The sequence below is a fragment of the Bos indicus genome, chromosome 24 (genome assembly GCF_029378745.1).
Source record: "Bos indicus isolate NIAB-ARS_2022 breed Sahiwal x Tharparkar chromosome 24, NIAB-ARS_B.indTharparkar_mat_pri_1.0, whole genome shotgun sequence".
NCBI lineage: Eukaryota > Metazoa > Chordata > Mammalia > Artiodactyla > Bovidae > Bos > Bos indicus.
Window position 1 is genome coordinate 55316065 of NC_091783.1, and position 13475 is coordinate 55329539.

The 13475-nt window shown below is 41.7% G+C and overlaps 1 protein-coding gene across 11 annotated transcripts in view; it reads right to left on the minus strand.

Moving 5' to 3' along the window:
- Positions 1-9889, minus strand: part of TCF4 (transcription factor 4) — a 385533-nt gene extending 375644 nt beyond the window's left edge. For 5 of the 11 annotated variants that reach the window (XM_070778568.1, XM_070778565.1, XM_070778569.1 and 2 more), the window contains exons 1-3: positions 8091-8241; positions 7037-7128; positions 5313-5385 (exon numbers count right to left, since the gene is read on the minus strand). In XM_070778568.1, the coding sequence (XP_070634669.1) occupies positions 5313-5385; positions 7037-7108 (145 nt within the window). In that variant the 5' untranslated portion in view covers positions 7109-7128; positions 8091-8241. Of the gene's footprint in view, positions 1-5312; positions 5386-5849; positions 5868-7036; positions 7129-8090; positions 8242-8534; positions 8668-9401 lie in introns of those variants that run through there. The other 6 variants (XM_019986612.2, XM_019986602.2, XM_070778564.1 and 3 more) reach the window with 6 other exon arrangements.
- Positions 9890-13475: the final 3586 nt, after the last annotated feature.

Genomic DNA, 13475 nt, shown 5'->3' on the forward strand with positions numbered 1-13475 from the left:
GTCTTGACTGCTCCATGATTCTAAGCATTTAAGACAGATTCGAGCAATTAACAGCATAAACTTTCATTACATAGTTCTATTATATATGTTTATGTGACTTAGCTGTTCATCTGTTATTTAAGTGATTTCCTCATTACAATAGTAGGGTAAAGATAATTTGCTGATGCTGTCAAAAATGTGAAGCATTTCAGGCTCAACAGATCTCGGATCCCTACACTTGTTTAATGCATTTTATTTACGTAAGTCAGTGTCAAATAGAGTACTGCTTCTTCCTTCTGAATTTAGAAAATGTAACATTTTAAGCACATGTCTGGTAATAGACATATCAAAACTTAACTTCAAAGTTACTTATTTTAGGGATGCAGATAGAATTCAAGATTTTTGTTCTGGAAAATTAGGTTTCAAAGATCTAACAAGAAACTCTAAGACTTTTTTTACAGTTAAAGATAGGAAACCATTTTTTTAGATATTAACAGAGCAAGCTTGGTTACCTCAACTTGGGGTTTGACTAGGTTCATAAAAATTGAAAACAAAATATTTTTACTGGTACCCAAGCAGATTGCTAATTTACAGCAGAACCAAGCCACAACTTTGAAAATACCCACTATATTTTCCTGGTTAAAAATATAATAATAATAATATGAAAGAGATACTAAGTCACATTGAAATCCCACATAAACTACAAAGCTAGCTTATTTGGATAATAAAGCAGGAAAAATCATGGACATGGCTTATACCATTAGTGTAAACATGTTTTTTAAAAATGTTTATCTATTCTAATGATCAGGAATAGTATTGTACACCAAGCCTCGTGTGTGTGTGTGTGTGTGTGTGTGTGTGTGTCTTTGAAAAGACACGGAGCTAGGCAGACAGATCTAGGTTTAGAACCTAACTCATTCCTGGCTGCCTTGAAAGAAAGTAGTTTATCATCTCTGAATCCTGGTTTCCTCATTTATGAATTGAGCATGGTAATCCTGGCATCTCATTGGGTTTTTGTGAGGATAAAAAAAATACAAGAGTATAAAGTGCATAGCACACCATTTGGCATAGTAAGAAGCACTTTAATTCCATCAGTATCATGCCCATCCACACCCTATTATTCAATCTAACATCCTGCAAATAATCACAGGCCAGATCAGGCAAAACAGAACGATCAACGATCCAAAATTCAGCTCCAAACCTTAAAAAACAGTCAAAGGGCACATATATATTTAGAAGCATTTGTAGGCACAAAGATCAGTATACAAATCCTGAGACCCTGTTATGCAACACAAATTACAGAAAAAACATAGTACTGAAACCAATGTTACTCCAATAAAAGGATTTGCAGGGCCACAGAGCATCAGCAAATCAAAACTTGTTTTTTAGAATAGCAAATAAACACACACTTGAGAACCTCTTAACATGGGCCTCAGTTTTCTTTGGATGTACAATGAAGGCATTGGGCTGTGTATTTCTAAGGGGATCCTACCCCCAAAATTGTATGATTCTAATGAAATGGGTTTAACACCACATTCCTTATTTTTTAACCTGTTAATTTATTCTTCGTTTTACAAAAAGCCACACCACCATTATGAACTGCACTGTAATAGTAAGGCTGTTTAAAAACAGACACACACACACACAATTAAATAACTCTACTCCACAAATACCTTTGGGGGAGACCAATTTTTTTTCACACCATAACCATGAACTCAAACTGTACGGATGGAAATTAATTCAGGATGCTGGCCATTTGACTCTTCTCTACAATACAAAACGACCCACTGGATCGATATTTTTTTCTTACTGAATTTTCTAAACTTATGTGTTATTTGGGTGTCACGTGGATATTGGTGAACAAACTTGTGTGAATGTCAAGAGATATTTTTTCGCTTCCAGAAATGACCATGACAGGGATGTGGTATTTTATTGCTGCTGTTAATTGTTAAAACAGCCATTCATTTGGCACCTTTAACAAATGCTGAACACCTAAGTAAAACTAAACAGTTACAGGGGGAAAAGGCTCAACTTTTAAACTGAGGGCGAAAGATGTAGAATCCGTCACAGACTAAGTGTAAATACTTGTAACAGATGTGACCAGGGCTATTGTTGAGTATGGATAATTTTAGAGCCCCAACTTTAAAACCACTTTTTAAAAGATGCCAAAGCTAGTGCGTTTATCTTTTGCTCATAAAGGAATCAAAGGTGACCAAAGAAAACTGCATTTTTGTTATATTAGAAAATTAAATCCCTGTTCATCAATAAATTATAGATTCTAGATGCATATTTTTTTCCTTTTGGGTAACTTGGCCATCTTACTTTTTAATGAGAATAATTTTCCAGTCATCCAGCCATGTGGATGCTGTTAGCTTGTTTTAAGATCAATGATATAATGGATCTGAAATCCCTTTATAGAAGTCACCATATAGATTTCAACTATTTCTTACAAATAATTCCAGAGCCCACCAATTCTCCCTGTTAAGGTCATCCACACTCTGAACTATCATGGCTGAATTGTTTTAGTGCTCTCTGCTGAACACCTGCAAACATCAAACAAAAACGGCTGGTCCTTTCCTGGGTTGACAAAAGCCTTTCATGTGAAAAATGCTCCCTGGGAATGTCAGGCTGTAGCTCAGGTTACATTCCATTCTCCCTAGCAGCCTCACCATTTCTTAAGGTGGTAGGGAAAACCATGTTTGTGAAATGAAAGATTAAAGGCAACATGGCCACACTTTATTTCCATTCTCACACTGCAAATCACGATGGAGCGTCCTATACATGAATGGAACTCACAGCTACAGAGAACTTGAAGCCTGAAACATCACCATGCCTCACTTTGAAAGCAACAGAGCGGTCTACCCCAACATGAACAGTTCACTTACACTTTGGATCTCTTTTCCCTGGACCCAAGTTTCAAAGCTACCCATGAAAATGCTATCTGAGCACCCTTGCTCGGGACAATGGATATTAACCAGATGTACATTTAGAAAATTATTTCTCAGTCCAAAGTTTTCTAGTCCATCCTTTCAGGAAAGGGGCAAAATGCAGTTTTCCTCATTTTTTTTTTTACGTGTGGTGCTTTAAAAGGGGACTTAGCTTTGTTACTGAGTAGAAACAAAGCCACTTACTATGTCTTGGACAGATGAGAAAAATCAACACTCCAATCTGTACTCTGTATATTACAGTCCCCATCATACTCCATCGGATGAATACCCTGCATTTGCAATCCAGCCGCCAGAACAAAATAGCCACTACACTTTTTACCTATAAGTAAACATATGGGCCTGAAAACTACACCTTTGGCCGGTACAAAGTCACTTAAAGTTCAACACCTTAAAAATAATCAGAGCATATTCACTGGAAATATCACAAACTATCTCACTAACGATGAAGTCTCTGTCTTATACAGATTTATTGTCTGTATAAGACAGATTTATGTATACAGATATACTGTCTTAAGAACTGTGTAAGTTTCAATATATGACCACTTACCAAAATTCATCAATACATATTCATACTCATCCAGCCTATACTCTGTGAACATTTAAACATCATAGCAAAGACTTCATTCCAATGTGAACACAGAAAAGGGACCAAGATGCACAGTCGTCTTTTAAATGCAACACAATTTCATGCTTCTAAATCAATCTTACTTTATTAAACCATACCGAAACTGATATACTTAATTACTCCAAATGTGTCAGCTTTTACAAAAAGTACAAAAGAGTATTTTTGCACTGACTCTGAAATCAGTCTATCTCTGAGCCTTTCTGACATAATCTACTTTCAGATTTCAACTGAATACACATTTTCTTAAGGAAAATCTTGAAGAAAACTACTGTCAGAGATAAAGTTACTTTTGATACTAACATGAAAAATTAATTTACCTACAACAGACACTTGCACTCATCTTTCCTTCAAAACTGTGTAGAGAACACAATATAGAAATGTGGAAGATACAATATGAAAACAAACAAAAAAGTAAGTCCCAAATTAAAAATATAACAGGTGCCAGGACAGTCAAAACATAAACATATGGTCAAGAGTCCTTTTAATCAAAGTGGACTCCCCCCCCCAAAAAAATGTAAGTATAGGAGGCATCTCATATTTCATAAATTGAGTTTTAGAGATAATTCCCTTAGACTTATGGGGCCAGCAAAAGGAGAAGTAACTTATTTGGAAATGAGCAACTTTTCAAAGCCATTCGTTTTAGAAAAAACATACCAATTATACAAATCACAAAGATGAATAGGTTTCTTTCATTGCTACAGCACCAAATGAATATTAAGAGACGTGAAATTATCTTCAATAGCTAACAGACAATTCCACTGGTATCTCAGAGCTGAACGATGTCAATATTTACCAGTCTGACTTAAGAACAGGACTCTGTCTAATGTCCTGTTAGGTACCACTGCCAGAACTCCTAAGATACTATAGCTGTTTAATAGGCATAAATGGATTTAAGCCTTGAACCTAAAAGGACAGCAAGCAACAATGTATGCCTCCTTCTGATATGAAATTCACTGGACAAAAAAATAACTTTTTAAATGAATAGCATATTTTCACTTTTAGTAAGAGACCTTCAGAGAGTCCCCTATTACAACTCCTCCTTAGATACCAGATAATCATTGCACACACAGATGCCTTTGTGAATACCGCTAACATCTTTTGAAAGCATCAGCCAAAGGTCTTTCATTTATAAAATGTAAAAGTCCTTCCAAATTTGTAACTTTAAACATAGCAAAAATTCACTGCACAAGTAAATACTTAGGGGGAGAAAAACAGCTAAAGCACCAAAAAGGATATTTTAAATACAAATGAATTCATATTCAGCTCTTGGATTAGAAAGAGTCTATTTACAGCTATGGTTTACTACGCAGCATTCATCTACAAAATTAAGTGCTCATTTTTTTTAAAGGGTTAATTATACATAGTTCCCAGAAAACTTGATTATTTACAAGGAATCTGCCCTTTTCATGAAAGTTAGATTTTTCCCTCTATTTTCAGTAAGGAAACATTAATTTATTCGCCCATGTTAATACTGCCTTATCTTCACATGTTTGATTACAACTGTATTAGAAAATTGCTTTTAAATTAAGTGACAGAATTCTGAGACAGTTTTCTTGATTCAAAAAAAAAAAACTTATAATTTTGCAAAAGATAACGTTTTTGCCTAAGTTATACTACTAATGGATAATGAAATAACCATATCATTACAGGCTAAAATTTCAATGACTTTTGCAGGACACTTTAACAGAGCCAAAAATATACCATGAGTGAACAAACAGCTAAGGACATTTAACTACACACTAAGAAAAGAATTTACATACTTGAGCCAGTAAAATGTCCACTCGCCAGAGAAGTTGGTCCATTTTTCCCACTGCTCACAGGAGGTGAAAACATCTAAAAGAAACAAAGAAATATTACTGTTGAAAAGAAGACATCCATGCCTTCAGAGCTCATCTGAGACCTTTCATACTCTCACTATATAACATACAGTTTATGCTAAGTGTTCATTTTAGTAAAATACATCACCATCCAACTTAAAACTAAAACAGGTACAATATTACCAATCACTCTTACCCCCCCACCTCTTTACCACTCTGCTCTTTCTTTTTCCTCAGGTTCATTAAATCGCCAGAGCTAGGCAGTACTACATTTTAAACCACAGCACAGTCCCCACAATGTTAACAAGATTCAGTTTGGAGGGCAGCGAGCTCTCTAGAAGACACGAGTTTTACAAAGGAGAAGAAAAAAGTTGTTTATTTTATATTGAAAACCTTGGCCATAAACGTGGCAATGTCCATTTCGATCCCGTATAGGATTTGCCTGTCATATGTGAACCCAAATAAAAATAAAAGTGCCACCTGCACTAAATTCTCATTTCGTCTCTAACATGAGAGCATTTTGAAGCAAGACTCTCTCCCTCTCTCTCTCTGTCTGTCTCTCTCTCTCTCTCACTCTCACTCTCTCTCTTTCACTCCCTCTCTCTCCAGCATTTATTTCGACCCTAATTGGTTTCCCTCTTCTTCGACGTTATCTAGTGGATAACGCGCACCTTCCCTGAGTCAGAGCCTGCAGAAAGCAAAGGAACGAATGGAGAAAGTGCAGCAAGCAGAAAGGGGGCTAAAAGCTGCCTAGGGCTACATTTCCTGGCAAAACTTCCGAAAGCCATTTCTCCAGAAGGTCTAAAACAGCGGCAGCAGCAACAACAGCAGCAGTAGCAGCAGCGGCAGCGGCAGCAGCAAGAAAAGAGAGCCCCCCACTTAGAAGGCGGTTTGGATTTTGTGTGTTTTGGGGATTCTTTTCATTTTGCTTTGCAAATGCATCTGACACCAAACTCATCTGGCATTAAAAATGAATTAATTCCCCTGACATGCTTGGGACTTGGTTTGGGGAAGGGAGACAAAGTGATGGAGAAGGACCAAGTTCAGCCGTAAAACTCCACAAGTGTGTAAGTTCTGCTTTGTGCTGATCTCCCTGACTACGAAATTTACAGTCTAAAGGGTTTCTAAAGAATGTGTACTTAGCATATACACACGAGTTTTCAGAATCCCAGGAAAAGATTTAAATGGGAGGAAGGCAGGGTCCTACTGATTCCAAACCATCATCAGTTTAAAACTTTGAGCCAACTGAGGTCTCCTATTTTCTCTTTTCCATTTTCAGAAAAATAAATAAGTAAATAGAGGAGCACGCAAAATACCAGTACTTTTAGTGTTCTGATAAGGCCAAGTTAAGGGGTGGTTTACAGTTTTAGGAGTGTCTGTTTTTCCCTTCCACTGGGGTGAGACTCCATTATTTGGGGGTTCGGTGGGTAGTGAATTCAAAGCAAGTAATCAGACTGAAAAAAAAAAAAGCCTGAATCCTCCATCACACCCAAAAACTGTAGTTAAAAACTTATCAAAAAGACCTTCATGTTTACCAAGGATTCAGCCAATTAAAAATTATTCCTGTCCTTCAGATTCTATTGGTTTCTAGCTCAAAGTGCTTGGGTTTTTTGGTTTGGTTTTGTTTTGTTTTACAGCTGTTGTTAGTTTCCACCGTTCTTTCTTACCGCACTGAAATCCAGTAAATCACTCAGCTCTTTGTCCGTGCCTAAGGCAGCCATTCGCTGTTGGTGATGCATTTTAGCAAAATCACACAAACCTAGAAACATGGAAATAACCGCAATCAGAAAATCCAGTCCCAATCCTTGGAGAAAACACAATCGGATTTTTGGAGACTGGGGGTGGGGGGGTTGGGGTGGGGACGTGGGGGCGGGTGGGATTAAGGTGGAAAGGAGGGAGGGATAGGAGAGTTGCTGGGTTGTTTTTTTTTTTTTTTTTAAGATGGAATAGGCAGCAATAGCAAAAAAAAAAAAAAGCGATATTGATACTGTATTTCCAAAAAGACGATCAAAACTGGTAACATCCACTATAAAACCAAATCCGGGAAAGGGAAAAAAAAAAAATTGCCGCTCCTCAGCGCATCATTTTATGCAACAGGAGGTAGAGCGAGAAATGAATGGATCACAGAGAAAAGAGAAACTACTCCGAACGATCCGGTCTCAACTTTCCCCCCCACCCTCCACCCCACCCCCCTCACACACTCACACACACACTCGCACACACGCGCGCGCACACACACTCACACACACCACTCCCCTCTGCGTTTCAAAGTAGCTATAAAGAAATTAAAGATGAGCGTCTCTGGAGTGAAAACACGTCCAAAGGGGGAGGGGTGACAGGGTCGGCGAAAAGAACGGGGGGCGGGGGGGTGGCCCCGCGGTGGAGGGTCGGGGCTTGTAATTGTCCAGCGCCCTAATTTGTGAAAGAAAGGGTTGTAAAAATTAAAGTCAGGCCCTTGGCAAAGTCAGCGGTCCCTCCGAGCGGCAGCGCCGGGGAGGAGGGCGTGGGGGGGCCCGGGCGGGGAGGAGGGGGGTGCGCAGGGACGAGGGGGAGGGAAGAGCGCTGGAGGGGAAGGGGTGTCTCCAGCGGGAGCGCCGGGGAGACCGGGCGCCCGCGGCGCCGGAGGCGCGGAGCCGCGCGCGGGGCCGCCGAGCCCGAGCCCCCCGCGCCGCCCGGCGCTCCGGCCCCGCCGAGCCCGCCGCGCTCGGCGCCGCTACCTACCGCCCGCGCGCGAGAAGGGGCTCTCGGTGCACCGCCGGCGCCCAGGCGGCGTTCATGTCTACCCGCCGCCTCAGCCGCCGCCGCCGCCGCCGCCCGCGCCCGCTCGGTCCCCGCCGCCGCCGCCGCCACTACAGCTCCGCAGACAGACAGCCAAGATCCCTGACTCTTAACACCAACTCTCTTCTCCGGGGAGGGGAGGGGACGGGCGGAGGGGGAGGGGGAGACACGCCGAGGCGCACGGAATTGCAAGTTCAGCAAAGAAATGGGTGGGGGGGCGGCTCCGGCGGGGCGACGCGGCGCGCGCGGGTCGGGCTGGCTGGGATGCGGACCCCCCGCCCGCCCGCCGCCACCCCACCCCCGAGAAAGAAAAGAAAAAAAAATCATCTCCACACCTCCCCCGCCTCGCCAAAAAAAAAAAAAAACAAACGAAATTTCACCGAGCACCTCATTTTCCCTCAGATCGTCAGTTACAATCTGAAGCCTGCACCCTTCAGGGTTGGGTTTTTTTTTTTTTTTTTGCCCGTTTCATCCAGCCGAGGCACACTTTGAAACGGATTCCACTTTACGTCCCCTCACTTCTTTCTTTCTCTGACTCTCCCGTTCCCCCTCACTCACACATCCACACACGGTAAAGCAACTTTATACTAGGCTGCAAATACACGTGATGCAAAAAGACTTTGCCAAGAGGAACAATATTTTTTTTTTTTCTTTACCAGATACAAACCAAGCGACATTTTACTGGGGGAGATTTTCCTATCGGTAGTTCTGCGTTGGTGGGGGGGGGGGGGGGGGAGGCGAAACCTAAATTACATACTTTTTTTTTTACCCCTCCCTTTTAAGTCACAGAATAGTATAGCTGTGAACTTCGCCCCCCCAAAAAAGGCAATTTTTGAGGGTAGATGTTTTGTTTTACACTTGAGTTCCTAGGCACGCTAAGTACCCGTTCGCCAGCACGATAAGTTTTTCATTCAACACTGACCATCACAGGCCCTGCATGCTCTTAAAACATACTTTTTCACATCACTTTTTAGGATAAAAATTAAGCTGCATAATTCTACAGTTTTGTAATAACAAGCGTGCTTCACCCAGTATATGCAACAGACGCTATTTTAACGTGTGCTAAAATACACATTCTATAAACACTTATGGCTAGATGTGCGAGTACATACACAAAACGCATGCACACACTTTTTCCCATTGGCAGTTATTTAATAGGTTGTTCCTTTTGTTTTAATAAAACACTGGGATCGACATTTTAAAAATTAAATTCAATTACAAACAGTTTACTCTGACAGCAAATTGTAACGTTACCTTAAGTGGCCACAAATATGCTCACAATATTCCAAGGAAAGTGACTTTAAAAAGAGAGACAAAAATCTTCTGCAAGTACTGAGTATCTCACATGTGTATCCCCCAAAAAAGTATTTTAACTGGTACTCAGTTCTGTTCCAGGGATATCCACAGAATACAAGATTATGCACCTGGCTCTGGTTTTTGCATTTTCCACCATAAAACTGCAACAAAACTCCCTCCCCCCAAAAAGAAATCATTAAAAAAAAATCCAACAACTTTTTCTTATTGTTTATAAAAAAATATCAACACAGGATAGTGATAATTTTTCCTCAGACAAATCTTGTTGGCTTTTTTTTTTTTTTCTTCTCCTCTTATAAAGTCTTAAACTTGTTCCAAGTTTAGAGGTGTCTCATCCTCCTCCTCCTCCTGATCATCACCATTGACTCCCCCGTGGAGTCACATTGATAATAATAGGTTTCCCTGAAAGATACATTGTAATCCATTCACATCCGGGCACTGCGGGCTTATAAAGAGAAGGCGCTGCGGCCGCCGCGGCTCCTCCAGACAATGACTGGGGAGGGGCGGGGCGGGAGCGGGCGACCATAGAGTAGTAAACAGAGCGCCTAGAGAGGCCTCCAAGATGGCGGCGCGTGCGGGCCACGCCTCCTCCGGGAAGGGAGGCGGGCGGCGGGGTACGGGTGGGCGTCGCGCGTGCTGCCGGACCGCAAGGGTACCCGAGGCCAGGGCCTTCCGCGGGCCCGGTGCTCCTGCGCGCTGTTCCCTGTTCCTAGCTCTTGCCCTTCTCTGTTCTTTGACCCCAAAGTCTGGCTTCTAAAGAAATGAAGGAATGAAACTCCGTAGACTGGCTTCAAGAAGTCGGATCCCCTGAGGGCTACTTGGGAGAGGGAGGCCGGGAGAGGGCACGGCGGCCTCCTGGACGAAAACCGAAGTCTGATCCTCCCTCAATGTGGAGCCGGTCCTCTTAGCGAAGCTTGGCTGGCATGGAAACAGGCAGATGAGCCAAGAGCAGCTCGCTGGCCTTGGAGAGGGATGTGGGTCCTCACCTGCACCACCGCTGTCCCACCTTTTTCTAGACTCCTGGCAAAGAGAACTCGAAGTCCAGGAAGTCTCCACTTGAAGAAGACGTTCGTCTGTTTACTTGTAGACTTAGATTTTTTGGCCGTGGCCCGGGCTCGTGGGATTTTAGCTGCCCAACCAGGGGCTGAACCTGCAGCAGCGTCAGTGACAGCATGGAGTCTTAACTGCTGGACCTCTAGGCAAGTCCCAGTTTTATCCGGTGACCCACTACTAACTCAGTGGACGAGTTCTGGCGGAGAAAGTCTTCTAGCCAGTTTTCTGGTCTCTGAAATGCAAATAGCAAATGCCTGCTTTATGAATTTAGTAAGAATTAAAAGGATAAAGACAAAGACGGAGATGCCCGGAAAGAAATCTTCTCTTTGCATCTCTAACTCTTTACTAAGCCAACTGATATCTCTAATCTAGCCCATGGGATTTTAAATGGAGATTTCTGTACTCCAGAAGAATAGCATTTAGCCCTCCCACCGAAGAAAAGCAAGTAATAATAATTAAAGGTTAGCACTTACGTTGTGAGTTTACCATGTGCCAAACGCTGTCCTAAGAATTTCTCAAAAATTGGAGAATAACTCTGGAGTTTGTTACTTCTGGACCCAGAGCCGCTGAGTAAATGGTACAAACTTGCCTCAATTACACAACTTTATTAAGTGATAGAACCCACCTTTGATGGCACGCAGTCTACAGTCAGACTTCACATCCAACCACCTTCCCATACCGTCTGGCAATGGGAATGTCCTAATCTCCATTTTCTGATGCGATTTTGTGGCAATAACCATGCTCTTTTGTTTATATATAAGTTTTTAGAGAACAAGAACTAGAGCATTTGTGGATTGTTTCCTGTCTCTTCACACACTGCAGATTCCTGTCTTCTATACCCATCCGTGCCCTCATCTTAAAATTTTACCTTTAGACACTACTATATACTGCATAATCACAAGCAGTATCTCTAATTCTCAGAATAAGCATCTGCCTTCTCAACTGAGACGATGTAATGAAAAAGATCACAAAGGTTTAAGAGAAGTATTTTACTTCTCTTTATTTTAGAGGCTCTGCCTCTAATCAATAAGGCTTGATGTCAATGTCTTTTGCTGTAAAATGCAGAGACCAGATTAGATAACCCCGTAAGATTCCTTCTAGTTTCCAGATTTTAAGACTCCCCCTTCCCCCGAATTTCAAGAGGAATAAAGGATGTATCCAGAAATCAATGATCAGATCAGATCTAGGACCTGAACACACCTAGTTGCTGGCTAGTGGTTTTGTGTGTGTGTGTTTTAACTGTACCCTCCAGAAAACGGTGCAACTACCCTTCTGATTTTAACTAAGGGACAGATTTGAACTGGTTTTGTTTTTTCTCCTGATCTAGCTCACTTGTACTCCTGGCTTCTAGATGTCTTTGAATATGTCATGTTACCATCATCTCTGGGAAGTACCTAACTCACCTACTGGGGTGTTGAGAAAATTAATTTAAAATGTGCATGAAAAAAGCAATCAGATAATAATCTATGGCCTCTAAGCCAGAACCATGACAAAAAAAAAATAGGTATACTTATGAAGATTGGAGGCACTAACGAAAACTCAGTAGAATCATGTGAAACTTAGATTAAAAGGGAAATGGCAGGAGACATATTTTGGGATACCTGCTCTATCATGTACAGAATTCCTTCCCTAGGAACCTGTTCATAAATCCTGATAAAGAGGTAGAATTTGATGAAGGTGTCACATGACTCGTTCATGACTCACCCCCAACAGCCCCCACTGATTGGACCATAGGAACTAAACGAAGAAGAGATTGACAGGGGTCTGTAGTGAGTGATGGATCTGACAAGTTGGAGTCAGCTGGCCAGAGCTGGTGTCAGGAAGCCAAGCCATGTGAGAACCATGGTTATGGGGAAACAAGAACCATGAGTAAGCAGAGGAAACTGTTCTTCAAATTAGAAGGAAAGGTCTCAGAAGTTCTGAGAAAATCAGACAGTTTAGTCGTAGGAAGAAATGTCTGGACATCTTTTCTCAATTACTTGAAGACGACCTTGCCTCCTGTTCCTAAGTAAGCTGATTCTTGCAGTGCTCAGCTTTCCTAAGTGAGGCAACCTGAGTATTTTTCTGATCCTTACAACTAAAGAGTTCAACTAGAAAAGAAAAAAAAAGCTTTGGATTTCAGCATTTCAAAACAGTCCTTAACATTAAAAAAAAAAAAAGGTTGTGACTGCTATTCAAGGAGTAAACAGTTTGTTCCATTCCCACATAGTAGAGATGCTATCCAATTTATTGTGCCACACATAGGACAGTATATCCAGTTGTCATTCCTGCTTCTCATGTGTTATGTGTCTGTGTGTGTGTGTTCAGTTGCTAAGTCTTGTCCAACCCCATGGACTACAGCAATCCAGACTTCCATGCCCTTCACTGTCTCCCAGAATTTATTCAGATTCATGTCCCTTGGTTGGTGATACCATCCAACCATCTCATCCTCCACCAAGCTCTTCTCCTTTTGCCTTCAGTCTTTCCCCTTCTTGGATCACAGCCTTGTCCTGGCGAAGGGGCTTGCATAACTCAATGAAGCTATGAGCCATGCCATACAGGGCCACCCAAGAAGGATGTGTCATAGTGGAGAGTTCCAAAATGTGGTCCACTGGAGGAGGGAATGGCAAACCACTCCAGTATTCTTGCCTCAAGAACCCCATGAACATGAACAGTGTGTTATGACCTTGGGCAAGTTTCACACCCTGTCAGACATTAAAAAATTATCTTGTCCTCAATACATATGACTGATTAAAATCAAATGTGATGGTGGAGATGAAAGTGATCTGCAAATGACAAATTCCAGTGGAGTGTGAGATATTACTGTATAAACTGAGTTGATGCCTGAAGATAACGCTTCTTTCATAGGAGTGTGGAAGACTTGGCAAGTATTGAAACCCAGTGAATCATAGAAAAGAACAGTCATTGAAGGGTGCTTGGACCCAGCCCTTCATTTTAGTGGAAGATGTCAAGGCTCAAGTA